The sequence below is a fragment of the Dasypus novemcinctus genome, chromosome 9 (genome assembly GCF_030445035.2).
Source record: "Dasypus novemcinctus isolate mDasNov1 chromosome 9, mDasNov1.1.hap2, whole genome shotgun sequence".
NCBI classification, from domain to species: Eukaryota; Metazoa; Chordata; class Mammalia; order Cingulata; family Dasypodidae; genus Dasypus; species Dasypus novemcinctus.
Window position 1 is genome coordinate 51,167,025 of NC_080681.1, and position 17,168 is coordinate 51,184,192.

A 17,168-nucleotide genomic window follows, 5' to 3' on the forward strand; every position below is an offset into this window, starting at 1 on the left:
CTTAAACATGATTGAAGCCAGATTTTGAAAATCTTTAAATGCTATGCTAAAAAGCACACCTCCCCAATAAAAATGGTGAGTTTCTTAAACATTTTTAACCTTCAGAGTGAAAAACAGTATCTGAGAATATTAGCTAATGTTACCTTATTACCTGTTAATTAATGCAACCGGATACATTTATAATCATGTTATTTCAAAATTAATGTAGGTGGTTTTTCAAAGATTTCTGATAAATACAAATTATTTTTTAAAATACATTAAATATATGTATTCTAATATATTTTATATTTGGCATGTTTAAAAGTCATTTATCTTTGCTTCATATTTTTAAATTCCCTTTTCTAGATATAAGGAAGACCACAAGGATGAGGAACTAATGGAACCTTTAAAATATGCTGAACAACTTCCTGTAGCTCAGATAATACACCAGGTTTGCTTCACATTTTATTCTTTTGAAAGAAATAAATTTTTAATCCCAGAAAAGTAATTGTTTTTGTTAGTTTTTCAGAATCAATATGCTGTAGCTGAAGACCCTGAGGCTGTCTATCCCTATTTAAGCTACACCTATTACAGCAAGTTTCATTCAAAGCACAATATTAAAAGGCTACTTGCTGTGTAACACTAGAATTCTTACTTAGTATAAAAGTACAGGGTAAATTAGAATTATATTCTGTGTATTACTTAACAAGAAACTTAATTTCAGAAAACTTTAATTTTGAGCCTTATTATTGGCAAGGAAAAATTGCTGAGGAAATATTTGGTGTAACTTTGAGTAGCTGAAAATAGAAAACAATTTTGCCCTACTTTCTCCACTCCACCTCATTATCAGCCCTTTAAAGTATAGTTCTGAATGTCATATGGGTGCAGTTTTTCCATTTCCAATTATAGTGACTCTATCATCCCTTCTACCTAACTGTAATCTTATAGAAGACGGTGTTAAGAGCATTTAGACTAAGATTTTGTACTGTAATTTTGACAGCATATAACCTCTGCCCTACTGGGCTGGAGTCTAATAATTTTAAGGGGTTTTTTGACTAGAGTTATGGTTTTAGACCCTGTAGTTTTTCAGAACCTTACAGATTATAGTACATATTAAAAGACCTTAAGTGTCAGAATTTCTTAGTATTTTTATGAATATTAATTACTGTTGTGAGTCTTTCTACATATCGTTGTCAATAAAAATAACTTTCATTAGCTGATACGGATTGATTAGAAACCAGTTTGCAGTTATTAAAGGAAACAGGCTTTTACTTTTAAAATGTTGGCTATATAGATCATTTCATTGACATTAAAATTTAATATTAAAACTCTATGAGGAATTACAAAAATTGTCAGAAATTTGGCCCTCTGGGAAACTCATCTGTGCTCAGTAATCAGGTCCAGTTTATCTGTCAGGAATTCCCTGGTGTTGTAGAGCTTAAATGACCCAACAGCCTGCAAATGTCACATTTAAAATTCTGTCTTCATGCCTGACTCTCAGCATAAATGAATTAAACAGCAGAGCAGGCAGCAAGTCAATATGTTCTTAACAGTAAGAGTGAGCAATGAAACAGTTTGTGGTTTGTTCAGAATAGGTAAATAGAATCTGCCCAGAACAGTTCACCTAGAATAAAATCTGTAACTGGAAACAGAATTAACTTTTAGATAGCTGACCAGATTAAATGTCAGTAATATTTTTATAGCATGAATGAACCAATAAACTTCCTGGTTTATGTAGTGGCTGTGTTTTGCTATTATACACTATATGAATTCAAAAATGAAAATTTTTGACCCTGGTAAAAATTCTAGATTATGATTTTTTAAAAATATAAGATACTGTATTAATTTAGAAGTGAATTAAAATCCTGTGTTACCTAATTTTACAAAATTTTGATTCTTACAAAATTTGCATAGTGGAGATTATTTTATCTTTATTTTTATTGAATAAAATTAATTCTGTTCTCAATTAAGGGATAATCAGGAAAGGTCATTTACATACCAGGGTCTTACTGAATTCCTTTTGTTATTTCCCTGTATTGTCCTGCACTTTTGGGTCTATCCAGTCTTGCTGTAAGAAACACAAATTATGTCACTAGAAGTTCATTTATAAGTGGATTACTTAAAGTAATTTTTCCTGTAAGAGATTAGTGATTCAAATGATGTAATTAAATTTAGCCAATACCACAAAAGTGTTTTAATCTATGACATATTTAAAGTATAATATATAACTAACTACCACCTATAATTATTTTTATGGGAAATGCTTCTCTCTCCTCTAATTTTGTATTGTGCTTTACCTATGCTATTTTTGGAGCATGTATCTTTTCTATCTTGAAGTAAGTTATTTATTTATATGTCTTATATTACTATTAATATTTGATTATCTTTCTGGACTTTCCTGATATTCCCTTCAGCATCTTCCCTTGTGCCATTTATGCATATATCTGAATGATTGGATATGCATTTTTAATTCTACCTGAGAGCCAGGAACATCTCTTTATTTCCTTATCACCTGAGCATTAAAAGACAGGGACTGTTACTAGTAGCACAGTTTAGAAGCTGTATGGAGGTTTTGAGGGAAGGAGTGGGGATAGAGGCTATAGTACAAAGAGCAGCTTGAGGAATAGAAGAGAAAAAGAAATGAGTCTCAGTTTCTTGAGTAATATGTTTCTTGTTTATGTTACTCAAACTTTTTAAAATCTGGAACTAGGCTATATTCCCAGTGTTTGCCATTTTGTCCTACCAAATTATTTATCATTTTCTTTGGGGTCCTAGTAAATATGATTGTACATCTAACAAACCAAAGATATTCAGGCTATTAACAATATAATTAATAACAGAATCTGGTAAGACAGCCGTATGTAAGGTAAATAAAGAAAATTGATAGTTTCTCTGTGTTTGCTCCAAGTACACAGCAATAGCATGGGGAAACTGCTTTCCAACAATGAAAAGAACTCTAAAGTACTTAGAATTAAATTTAGCAAGTAAGCCATAGGACCTATATAATAAGAATCATGGAAACATACCATATTTTGGAAACAGAAAATCATACTAAATACTTGGTTAGGAAAAGTTAATATAAAAATATAGGTTCTTCTAGGTTAGCAATTCTAATTGGATGGGAAGAGTTTTTTAAATTTGTTTTTTATGGTAGGAGAAAACCTACATGGTACATGTGAAAGAATAAATGTCCAGCACCCAAAATTATGCAAAAGAAAGGAGTTGCTTGCCTTATTAGATATCAGAACTTAGTGTAAAGCCACTATAATCTGAAAAATATGATATGGCAAAAGAACAGACCAATAGAACAATGAAGAGGTAGCTTTCAAACTTTATTATAATTCATAGTAAGAAACATATTTTACATACATAATGACCTTTTGTGTGTGTGTATGAGTGTGAGTGTAAAAAACTGAAATAAAAGTTTCATGAGATATTTATCCTTATTACATGTAGATATACTCTGATTTTTTTCTAGTCTATTATTTTTTAAATGTAGATTAAAACTTACTAAAGTGATTTCACAAGCAACATTTGAATCCTGACCTGTGGTTTGAAAAACATTGGAATTCAGAAAAAGATTTCACTATATATAATAACTTAATATATGATAAAGATAGTTCATTTCAATGCAAAAAAGAGGGGTTAATTTAGTTAATAGCATTGGCACAAAGGCTATCCATCTGAAAGAAAATAAAGTTAGACCTTTATTTCATACTGTACACAAAAAAATTGCATAGGTATAAAATAAATAAATAAATAAAAACCTTAGAAGAAAACTTAGGCAACTACATGTATAATCTGGAAGTAGGGAAGAACTTCTTAATGAACAAAGAAACCCGGATGATATGTTCAGCTCCATAAAAATGAACATTTTCTATAATAAACTATACCATAAACAATATTAAAAGACAAATGTTATATTCACTACAAATACATTCACAAAGAAAACAGCAGTAAATTATACAATATAAAGAAGTCTTGATGGTTACAAAAGAAATATAAAACAACCCAGATGATAAAAAGACAAAGAATATGAAAAGCAGTTTATAAAAAAAACTAACCTATATGGCCAATAAATGAAGAAGGAGGCTCAAACTTAGTAAGGAAATGCACATTACTAAGTCAGTGAAATTATTTTATACCCATCAAACTGGCAACAATTAAAATTACATTTTGGGAAACAATTTGGCAGTTCCTCAGAAGATTAAACCTAGAGTTACCATATGACTCAGCAATTCCACTCCCAAGTATAATACATATCCAAGATAAATGCAAACATGTCCACACAAAATTCTATTTATTAATATAAATGTTCATAGTATTGTCATTTATAATGGCCAAAAAAGTAGAAACAAGTCAAATGTTCATCAACTGATGAATGGATAAATATAGTATATCCATACAGTAGAATATAATTTAGCAATAAAAATAGTGGTAAATGCTACAACATTGATGAACCCTTAGGACATTATACTAAGTGAAAGAAGACAATTACAAAAGGCCATTTATTGTGATTCCATTTATAAGTAATGTCCAGAATAGGCAAATCTATAGACACAAAGTAGATTGGTTGCTTAGAGTTGGAATGAGGTCAGGGGATGGGATGGAGACTGACTGCTAAAAGATACCAGGTTTCTTTTTTGGGGTGATGAAAATGCTCTAAACTTAGTGGTGGTTGCCTAACTCCGTGAATATACTAAAAGCCATTGAAGTGCTCACCGTAAAAGTTGAATTTCATGGTATGTGGATTCTATCTCAGTAAAGATATGGAAAAATTAAAATCACCTATTTCTGGCACAGATGCTGGGAAAAAGGCACTTAACTACTATGTTGATAAAGATGATTCTTAATTTTTTTTAGAACACTGACTTGCATTGTCCCTTCATATTTTATATTTATGCCATTCAACTCTATGTTTCCACTCATGAGAATCTGTCTTGAACTACTAATATATAAATAAAAGTATTGATATATAAGAATCTGCATACAGTGATATTTAAAGTAGCATTACTGGGAAGCAGATTTGGCCCAACAGATAGGGCATCCACCTACCACATGGGGGGTCCATGGTTCAAACCCAGGACCTCCTGACCTGTGTGATGAGCTGGCGCACGTGCAGTGCTGATGCGCGCAAGGAGTGCCCTGCCACGCAGGGGTGTCCCTGTGTAGGGGAGCCCCATGCACAAGAAGTACACCCCGTGAGGAGAGCCGCCCAGCGCGAAAGAAAGTGCAGCCTGCCCAGGAATGACGCCACACACAGGGCGAGTTGACACAACAAGATGGTGCAACAAAAAGAAATACAGATTCCCGTGCCGCTGACAACAACAGAAGGGGACAAAGGAAAACACGCAGCAAATAGACACAGAGAACAGACAGCTGGGGCGGGGCGGGGGGGAGGGGAGAGAAATAAATAAATAAATGTTAAAAAAAAAAAAGATGCATAAAGAGACAGATTCCAGGTGCTTCTGACAAGAATACAAGCAGACACAGAAGAATACACAGCAAATGGACGTAGAAAGCAGACATCTGGGGTGGGTGGGGGAGGGGAAAGGGAAGGGGAGAGAAATAAATAAAAAATAAATCTTAAAAAAATAAAAACAAAAATAAAAAAAAATAAAGTAGCATTACTTATGACCACAAAAACAAAACAAAACACAAAAACTGGAAACAATGTGATAATATGAATGCCCCTCAGCATAGTTGATATAGTGTGTATGATTTTCAGAAGCCATGTTTCAGTAAAGGAAATGTTTTTCTTTATTTTCTTATAATTGGATTTGTTTTCTTATCAACTAAACCTCTATCTTCTTCTGTTTCTACCTAAAGGCAGAAAACTTAATCTAGTCATTTTTAGATAAAGTCACTCACACCCAGGATTTTTTTTTGCTTCTCCTCCTTCCCAGGATGAGGGAATCACAGCTCAGGGGATAGGGGGTGGCTGACATAGCTTCATGATACTGAGAAATTCAGTGTTCTGCCACTTAGGTTTTATATTATATGATCTTAGACTATCCCCATCCCTGCTAGTATACACTGAAGTGGCTGGTGTGCACAGCATGTCTGTTAATATTTAACATATCTTCTCCTCACTTGCTTGCATGTTACCAGAATGACTAGCAGCAGTTAGAGGAATAGAACAGAAATCATGAAGGATGCTCCTTATTTGTTGTCATTGCCTATCTATCTTTTGACTCCTCTTTTGTCTTCTGATTTTCTCACTTTTTCCTCCTTCTCCACTGATAATTCCTTCTTCCATTTCATTCCTGTTAGCCAGAGTGATATGAATCCTTCTCAAAAGTTGGTGAATTTTATTAGGGATATTAAATTGAGTGTCTGATACATAGAAGACATTGGATAAAGATGGTAACTATTTGTTGTTGTACTTAGGTGTCTTTGACATAAGACTGAGAAGCAAAGAATGTTAAGGGGTTTCAAAAGAAGGTCAAAAAGAGCTTGTTGACAAACCAGTAATGATACTCAGATTCCTTTCATAGCCAACAATTTAGTATTTATTAAACATTTCTGAGAAAGAATGTTTATTGTAGGATTCATTATGTAACATTTTAGAATTTCTAGGGGTTCCGCAGCTAAATAAAAGCACAAATCATGGGGAAGCATAAATTGAATAATTTATGCAGGGCACACTACTATATATGAAATATTAACTTAACCTTTTTGGGATTTATTCAATTTGTTAGAATTTAGAATATTGTGAAGAAATAGCAGAAAAAATATGTATGAAGATAGTGGTTTTATTAACCTTGTGTGCTTCTTGGTAATTTCTCTTTAAAGGTCGTTTTTCTTTCTCTAAGTCTATTTACTAGGAAGACAGGTATAGAACTATCTTACTGGGTCAGATATAGAAATAAGTGGATGTTTTTCCTATATAAGTAAAATTTACATTTACGCTGTTGTTTTAATACCTTTAATTAGAATTAAGATTTTACATTGATGACTATAATATGGTGCTTTTATGAAAAATTGGTATTTTTTTTGTTTGTGAAATGAATTGCATGCAGATGGATCAGATAACATTTTTTATTTATTTTATATAATTTTTTAAAAAGATTTATTTTTTATTTATTTCTCTCCCCTTCCCCATCCTCCCCCCCCCCCGCCCCCAGTTGTCTGCTCTCTGTGTCCATTCACTGTATTCTTCTGTGTCCACTTATATTCTTGTCAGTGGCACCAGGAATCTGTGTCTCTTTTTGTTGCATCATCTTGCTGCGTCAGTTCTCCGTGTGTGTGGCGCCACTCCTGGACAGGCTGCACTTTTTCCACACTGGGCAGCTCTCCTTACAGGGCACATTCCTTGTGCATGGGGCTCCCATATGCAGGGGACACCCCTGCATGGCATAGCACTCCGTGCGCGCATCAGCACTGCAAGTGGGCCAGCTCATCACACTGGTCAGGAGGCCCTGGGTTTGAACCCTGGACCTCCCATGTGGTAGGCGGGCACTCTATCCGTTGAGCCAAATCCACTTCCCGATAACATTTTTTTAAACAGTAGGTTCATTCATTTTGATTTATAAAATAATGACAAGTAGGTATATAAAAATAATCAAAGTATTAGGAGAAATTTGCATGTAGTTAATAATTTATGTTAGAGTTGTCTCAAATACAGATGTTACTTAAAAGTTCTTTGAAATAAAATATTTTGGAGAAATGTACTGAAAAGGTCAGTAATGTATGACTACATAATATAGCTGTTAGTATCATAATACTTTTTCTTCTTTAGTCTCATCTATTTAGGCATGTCTTTTTATTTTATTTTGTATTAAGAATCAATTTTAGTTATCCCTACCAGATATTAAAATATTTAGACCTCGTACTGTTTATTTATAAGTGACCCTGAAGCAAAAATTTAGGTAGATGTTATGAGCAGAATAGATATAAGCAGAGTAGTATGTATATGGGATATATAAATCATAAAGGAATTACCACAGATAAGGGGGAAAGTAAAGAATTATTCAATAAATGATGCTGGAACAATTGATTATGTCTGGGGAAAAAGACAAGATACCTCATAACGCATGGGAAATAAATTCTAATTTAATTATAATTGAATGCAAAAAATGAAAACTATGAAAACAATAGAATAGCATGTTGGCAAATATTTATTGATAAGAACTTTTATGAGTTCTTTTATGATGCATATGAAAATAATGGCAAAAATACAAAGTAAAATTGATATATTTGACTTTATAAAAAAGGAAAACTTCTGTACATCAAAATTAAAAAGCAGATATCAAAGTCAAAAAATGTTTTCCTTAAAAAATTACTTTGTCTCTGTATAAAGAACTTTCACAAAGAAACAAGAAAGAAATTCAACACCCCAATGGAAAAGGAGCAAAGAACTTAGACATGCCTCAAAAAGTGAAGTGCAAGTGGCCAATAAACTGATGAAAACATTCATTAGTAATCAAAAAATTGTTCCTTTAAATCAGAAATTATCTTTTTTTACCTTTTGGATTAGCAAAGATTTGAAAAATAGTAATGCTCAGTGATGACTGGGGTACTTATAGGGCTGGAGGGGAGTGTAAATTAGTACAAAATGCCAAATGAGGGCAATTTGGCTAATTTGTGCCAAAATTTATAATTATGCTTATAAGCTAGTCAAACATGGCAGGTTGAACACATGTTATTTCCTTCCTCCTGAAAAAATGCCACTAAAATAAGAGTAAAAACATAAAGCGATAGAAACCCCAAAGGACAAAAAGAATGGGAGAAGAGAGAATAGCAGACAAGAAAGCATTACAAAATTTAAAAGGAGAAAAGTAGTTTAACAAATGGTAACCAATTTAGCAGAGTGGAAATGCTGGACCTTAGCTTGCAGTATGGGGGTAACCTGTAACAAACAAGCCAATTTGCATTTCAGACCCCTGGAAACTTTAGGTACTAGGTCCTTCAAAGACTAGGTGCATAGTGTTAAGTTCATTGATGGAGCTGTTAGAGCCCCTTTGTCCACCTAATGCAGGCTGTGAATTATACTTTCCCCACTCTTACTATCTGAAGACATTAAACCAGAGATGCTCTGGACCTGGAAATGTCAGTCGCAGCTGGGAGTAAAGGTGAGACAGCATATGTAAAGTAAAGCGATAAATGAATATTCACAAACTGCACATGAACGCCCCAGTGCCCTTTTCCAGTTTAGCTCTCAGAACACTGGTAACCAGGCTTACATATTTCCAGGCAGAAGATTGGAGGATTCCTCATTAAATATACTAGTGCAATAGAAAGCAATATACATTTTGACATTTATAAGACCCCAATTTAATAGCCAAATCCCAGTTCATTCACTCCACTGGTTAGTCACTGGTTGAAAAGTCCTTGTATCAGTCAGAGTTTTCCAGGGAAACATAACCAGCAAGGTGTGTGTGTTTAGAGATGTATTCTAAGAAATTGACTCGTGATAGTGGAGGGCTAGCAAGTCAGATCTGTGGGCAGGCCAGAAAGCTAGAAATTCTGGAAAAGTTTATGTTGAGTCTGAAATCTGTAAGGGAGCTCAGCGGGCTGGAAACTCAAAGAGGAATAGATGAGTAGTCTTGAAACAGACTTTCTTCTTTCTGGAACCCTTAGGGTTTTGCTTTTAAGGCCTCCAACTGTTTGGATGAGACTGACCCACATTACTTAAAGTTAACTGATTACCAATGCTAATCGTGTCTATAAAATACCTCCACACTTACATCTAGGCTAGTGTGTGACCAAGCAACTGGCCACTATAATCTAGTTAAATTGATTCATCAATTAGCCATCACAGTGCTGCTAATGCACAAAGAAGTTAAGGCCAGTTTTTTTTATTGCCTGTCTCATAACAATGAAGGTACAACCAAGAATAATCAGACTTTGGGGAAAGTCTCCATGATGAGACACAAAGACCAAAGGAAATAGGAGAAGAGAATATAGCAGAGAAAATGCCAGGAACAAAAGAAAACTTAAAAATCATCATAATAATGATATCCTCAGAAAAAAAAATGAGAAGGTATTTTATTGATGAAACAAGATATCAAACAAAAAGGGAATATTCAGAAAACAAGGAAATTAAAACTATTAGAGTAGAAATAAAAAACTTCAATAGAAGGATTTGAAGCCAAAATGGAGAAAATTGCTTAGAAGATAGAACAAAAAGACAAAGAGAAGGAAAATTGGAGAGAAAATATGAAAAAATAAGAGAAATAGTTCTCGGGCTAGACAGTTCTCCATGGGTCTCTCACATTTCTGTATGTTTCATGACAGAGGAACTGACAGTCTTTTGTTCTGGCCTATCTTGTCAAGAATGTTGTTACTGTGAACAGCCTTGAAAGAATTAGATAGTGGCCCCTCAGAAGCAAAGTACAGAAAGATAATGTCTTCCTCCAGAATAAGATTGAGTAGATTTGCTTTCAGCTCTTTTAAAAAATTGGAATTTCTAAATTTCAGGATTCCTCAGGTGTTACATAAACCTACTGTGTGTGCGGCATCTACCTGGGCCTGCCGCTGTATTGCCCTCCTGGGAACATGGGGGCAGAGAGTCAGACGCAAACATGAAGCTGATGCTGCTATAATTAATACAGTCTTTTGTGTGACCCAGGAGATTCTTGATTTTTGCAAGCATCCATGAAAATGTGTCATGCTAACTTGTTAGCTTGCAAATACTGTAAAATTTCATACCCTTCACAGTTCCAGACAATAGCCAATAAAGTCCAACATCTGAGTAATTAAAGAGATAAAAAAAAGAGGACAGTGAAAATGGAGTGGAGGATATTATTAAAGATACAAGGCAAGAAAACTATTCTAGAACTGAATGGTTCACTAAGTGCTCAACATAATGAATAATAGAAAGACTCAATCCTAAGTACCAATTTTTTGTGAAATTTTAGAACAATAAAGATAAAAAGAAGACACTGAAATCTTCCAGACCCCCCAAAAGGGCCACAATGAAAGAAAGAAACAAAAAAAAAAAAAACCAAGAATCAGTGCTTTCAGAATTACCAATAGCAGCTGCAAACAAGAAAGCAGTGGAAAAATATCTTCAAAATTATGTGAGAAAACCATTTCCAACTTAAGATTCTATTAACTGCAAATTATCCTTAAATACCATGATACAGGAAAAAATTCAGCCTCAAATATTTTTATCATTCATGCTTTTTCAAGAAGTCACTAGAGATGTTCTTTAATAAATGAAAGAGTAAACCCAAAAAATTCCAAAAAAACATATGCTTTAGGAAATAAGAAATTGCTCTGCAAGGCAAGAAGATAATAAAATTACCAGATTGATGGTGAAGAGAAGACTTTGAGTGACACCTGGGGTAACAGCTGTGTAGAAATTTAAAGAGCAAAGAATACAAATAGAGCAGGATGTCTCTGGAATCAGTGGAATTGATGGTAAATTATCTGATGTATTTGAACATAGTAAGAGAACTTTTAAAGTTAAGAATAGATTAGTAATAGATACACAGAAAATTAAGCAAACAAGAGAAGCAAGTATTAACTTCAGGAAGAAGGAAAGGCATACAAGAAAATATATAATCATATTATATTTTGTGGTTAAAATACAAACAAAAATTACCTAGTTATAACAATGAAACACTTGACTATTTTAAATTAAAGGGGTAAGGGGAATGGTGGTGTCAAAGAATAAAATCCTCTTGTATATAAATTTAGTAGGTAATGTCTCAGATTGAAATAAAAGTATTGGCAATATATGCATGTTATCTAGAAGAATTGGAGGATATACCATAGGAAACAGACAAAATAATTGAAGATGATTGCCTCTGGGGAAGGAGAATTGGGGTTGAGGTGGTAAGGGGACAGCTATATTTCCTTATGAGAGTCATGTTATTTAGCTTCTAAAACAATGTTTAGGTAGTTGTTTGATAAAAATTTAAAAGTAAAATGAAAAGCAATAAAGAAGAATCAATGAAGCCGAAAGTTGGCTCTTTGAAAAGATCAGCAAAATTGATATAACTTTAGCTGGACTGGCCAAGAAAACAAAACAAAATGCAGAAGGCACAGATTACCCAAAATCAAGAATGAAAGAGGGGACATCACCACAACCCCTTCAGAAACTAAAAGAATTTTTAATTGTGTGCTATGAAGACCTTTATGTAACATTTATACAACTTAGGTGAAATGGAAAAATTCCTAGAATGATAGAAATACTGTGGGGATAGTTATGTTTCCCAGAAAAAAAAAGATGTACTTAATCTTAATTCATATTCCTTTGGTCCGAACCCATTATAAATAAAATGTTTTGAACATGTTATTTTTAGTTAAGATGTGGGCCTTAAAATGGGTTATTGGGGTCATTCATAAACTGAAGAAATTCAGATATTGCCAGAGAAAACCATAGGCAGGTTTCCTTCCTTTTGACAATAGATAATAGGCAGTCACTGGAGCCTGGAAGAGATAGAAGGCAGTGTCATTTGACATAGGCAGGGATTCAAACAAAGGATTTCCAAATCTAGTGATGAACTAGCAACACAATGATACAGGATTCTGGGAGAAAGCAAGCCTTGTCAGCATCTAGATTTTGAACTTCTCCTAGCCTCTAAACCATGAGCCAATAAATTCCTATTGTTTAAGCTAACCCTGTCATAGCAGCACTAGCTATGATAAATACCAAAACTCATTCGAAAAGAAATAGCAATTCAAGGAAAGTGCTACTATAACAAAACCTGGATTCTTGAGGACCAGATACCTCACAGTAAATTCCAGCTATAACACATTAAAATATCAAAATGTTCAGGTTTCAACAAAACATACAAAGAAACAGGAAGTGATAGGGCAAAGGAGAAGGTTAAAGAATTAGAAACCATCCATGAAGAGGACCAGACCTGGGACGTGCCAGGCAAAGACTTGAAGAAAAAAAAAGGCCCTAAATATACTCAAAGAACCAAAGGAAAACATAAACAAATAACTAAAGGATATTAGAAATATGATAGTTGAGAATGTTAGGAGAATATTAATAGAGAGATGGGAATTATGAAAAGAAAGCAAACAGAGCTGAAGATCACAGTAACAAATTAATCATTCTTTAGAGGGGTTCAACTACAGATTGGAGCTGGAAGAAGAAAAGAATCAGTGAACTTGAAGATAAGACAACTGAAATCATTCAATCTGAGGAGCAGAGAAAAGAAAGAATGAATAAAAGTGAACAGAGCCTAAGGAACCTGTGGGATACCATCAAGCATACCAATATATGCATTGTGGGAGTCCCAGAAGGAGAAGAAAGAGAGAAAGGGGCAGAGAGAATACTCAAAGAAATAATGGCTGAAAACTTTCTAAATCTGATGAAAGACATGAACACACATCCATGATGCTCCACAAACTCTAAACAGGATAAACCCAAATAGACCCACACCACATCATATTATAATCAAACTATCAAATACCAAAGATAAAGAGAATACTGAAAGCTGCGAGAGAGAAGCAATGGGGCACATATAAGGAAGCTTCAATAAGATTTAAGTGACGATTTCTCACTGGAATCCAAGAAGGCAAGAAAGCAATGGGAAGACATAATTAAAATGCTGAAAACAAAAAATTGCTAACCAAGAATTCCATATCCAGCATGACTATCTTTCAAAAATGAAAGTGAAATTAAGACATTTCCAAATAAACAAAAGGTGATGGGCTTTGTCACCACTAGACCAGCCCTATGATAAATGCTTAATAGAGTTCTGTAGGTGGAAAGGGAAGGACAATAGACAATAGATTAAAGCCATTTGAAGAACATAGATCTCTAGTGAGTGTAATGACATGGGTAAATCTAAATTCCAATATTATTGTATTCTTGGCGTGTAACTCCACTTTTTACCTCCTACAGGATCTAAAAGACAAATGTGTAGATTTAATGATAAGTCAATGGAGTTGGACTCATAAATGTGTAAAGGTGTAACTTGTGACAAGAATTACATAGGATTCGGTGGATGGAGGGTTATAGCTATATAGTTTGTGTACTGTTGAAGTTACATTGTTATCAAAGCAAATGAGATAGTTATGGCTTTAGGATGTTCAATTTAAGCCCCTTGATAATGACAAATAAAATATTAGAGAATATGCAAATTCATAGAGCCAGAAATTAGAGTACAGGTTTAAGCCTTCAACTGACTGGAAGAGGAAACTTCAGTTTGCTGAAGGCAATCTCTTTTGTTGATTGTACATATAATCAGCCCTAAAAACTATCAACTGACTAATAATTTAAATTCATGAAATACCCTAACAATAGCAATCAAGCCAGTGCTTGCTTGGCCAATCAACTGGACACTATAACCTAACCATTTTGACACATGAAATTAACCATCACAGCAGTCTAGCTCAAGAGCCTTTGCTCTTATCCACTGGGTTACATTTTGCCATCAGCGCTATGGTGTGTGTGAACTTAGTAAATACTAATTGAATCTAAACCTGCATGTAGTCTCTTTTTTTGTCCTAATGATAATTGTCCCCATTTGTGAAATTCTCTCTCTATTACCTCAGCCTGTTCCTTTGTTAAACAAGAAGATACATGTATGATTTAAACATCTTCATTAGAGACTTTTTGGTCGATGCATTCTTGGGATTCAAGATATATTTGAGATTCAATTCTGAAATTTAACATTATGAACCAATCTTTTCTTCATTAATTCAAGACTCTCTACTAAGTCAAAGGCTCTGTGTAAACAAAAGTACAAATTCATGTAAGCTTTAAAAAACTTCAAATTACTCAAATGTTATATATCAAGGAATACTTTGCCTTGATAAAGATATGTTATTACATTTTTCCTTCTCTTCTTATCCATTTCCAGTCTTTTTTTGGATTTCCATTTCAATTATAAGACCCCTAATTCTTTAATATTTTGATAAGATTGATAGATTTACAAGGTTTATATTTTTAATACATCTCTACACACTGTACAAGATGGTGATAGAGGTAAACTTAGTATTCTCTTTTATTCAGACAAAGTGAACAAAAGAGTATTAAAGTGCTATGAATCCATTAAAGAGTTAATTTACAGTAGGATTTCATTTTATGGACCAATACATTCCAAAACCCTTTGTGGAAGTTGAAAATCACACTTAATAGTGGACCCTATTATTTAATAAGTATTTCTTATACGAACATAACCTATCACATTTTTTTTATAAATAAGGCAGATTAACACTCTAATAGCAATAAGTAAACAAAATTAATCACAGAAATTTTTCTCACCCAGGTGTTTCCCAGAAGCCTTCCCCGTTGCAAGTTCTCTCCACCCCCTCCCCCAGAGGAAAAAAATTGGCAGGGCCAATGGGAGACTAGAAAGGCGCTTGATGGAAGGTGGTGTTACCTGGAGACCCAGGCTGGGTCAGCATTCTGCCCCTTCCTCCTGTGCAACTGCCCCACTGCTGCCATACTACCCAGCTCTATAGGGTGTACATAATAATGAACCCCGTTATTTAGTAAGTATTTCTTATACGAACATACCTCTCATTATTTTTAATAAATAAGGCAAATAAACACCTAGTAACAGTAAGTAAACAAAATGAATCATAGAAATAATTTTTTAAAAAATTAATTCTCTCTCTACCTTTATTTTTCTTAATTGCCAATTACATATACCTGAATTCCTGTGTGTTGAATTTGGGTAAAATAAGGTCCTGTATTGGAGAGAAGTTCAGGCAGTAGTATTTTGCCAGGTCCAGCCTTAAAACAAAGATTATCATTAAAGTGTTATTTTATCTATTCTTTGTTAATCCTTTTTAAATCCTAGAGATAATTTTTTCAGTTTAATTAATTCATAATTAGTATTCCAATGTGTCCATTGTCTCTTTTCGCATTTGGGTGGGAGAGCTCTTCCATTGTGCAGGACTTGTCTATACATCACAGTTTGGCATCTCTGCCCCTCCAGGCACTGTTTGTCAGTTGTACTTCTCAGTCATTGGGACACCAAAAAAATGCCCTCACCATTTCTGAATGTTCCCTGCAGAGCAGCACCACCAAAGGTTAAGGACTACTGCAGGGGATTATTTGTAGTGTGTGCATAGCCTAAACTCTTAGACATAAAAATTGTGATATTTAAAAATATGTACAATTGAGAATCGCTTCTCCCTGTTCTGCATTCTGAGATATTGTCTGAGACTCTAGCTCCTGTCATTATGATATGGATTGGAATAATTTTTCAGTCCTTTTGTTATTTTATGGTTACTTGTCTTTATCTTGTTCCACTGGCATTTTAATGTTTTTCTATTCTACTAATGACTACCCCGTTATAAATAACTTTCCTAAAAGTGGACTGACATGCCTATCAGTTAGAAAATCTGTGATACCTTCTTTTTTGAAAACGTGCCTTTTGAATTCTCAATATTGGTAAATTCATCAAAAGGGCGCTGAATCCATATCCCCTGCCTAGAGACTAACTTAGATTGCTTTAAAATCTCATAAAGCTTTCCCTAACCTAGCAATTTAAAACTGAAGTGTAGTGAAAATAATATACTATTCACTTGTTTTCATTCCAATTAAAAGGCAAGTAATAAAATCGAACCACTTGAAGGCCATGAACTATTCTTTTAATATCAAGGAGGATATGTCTTTTAATTAATATAAATTAACCTCAGCTTTCATTTATTATGTGTAGTAGTGACATTCACAAACGTTACTTCTCAAGGAATAAATGAAACCATAGAGCTGTTTGAAAATAGTGATCAACATTACAATAGTGATATTCCATCTACTTTGTGTGAATTTGATAATTTTTGGTCCATCTATAAATTTATTTTCATAGTTCTGATATATTGAACTTCTGTCCTAGAAATGAAAATGTCAGTATCCCTAATCATTAAATATTTCAAAATATAAACAAATAGATTCCTATTTTCACCAAATTTAAAAAGATTTTTTTAAATGAGAATATTTGAGTTTGGTGAAGAGGCAGTGTGATTGGCATGTTCACAAATTGCTGATGAGGGGGAAGCGGATTTGGCTCAATGGATAGAGCATCCACCTACCACACGGGAGGTCCAGCATTCAAACCCAGGGCCTCCTGACCTGTGTGGTGAGCTGGCCCATGTGCAGTGCTAATACGTGCAAGGAGTGCCATGCCGGTAGGGGTGTCCTCCATGTAGGGGAGCCCCACGCACAAGGAGTGTGCCCTGTAAGAAGAGCTACCTCGCTTGAAAAAAGAAAAGTGCAGCCTGCACAGGAATGGCCCGCACACATGGAGAGCTGACACAGCAAGATGATGCAA

General features: G+C 34.2%; 1 protein-coding gene across 1 annotated transcript in view; it reads left to right on the plus strand.

Moving 5' to 3' along the window:
• Positions 1-17,168, plus strand: part of PIGK (phosphatidylinositol glycan anchor biosynthesis class K) — a 145,264-nt gene that overhangs the window by 93,624 nt on the left and 34,472 nt on the right. The window contains exon 10 of the mRNA XM_058303341.2: positions 346-430. Within this exon, the coding sequence (XP_058159324.1) occupies positions 346-430 (85 nt within the window). The remainder of the gene's footprint in view (positions 1-345; positions 431-17,168) is intronic.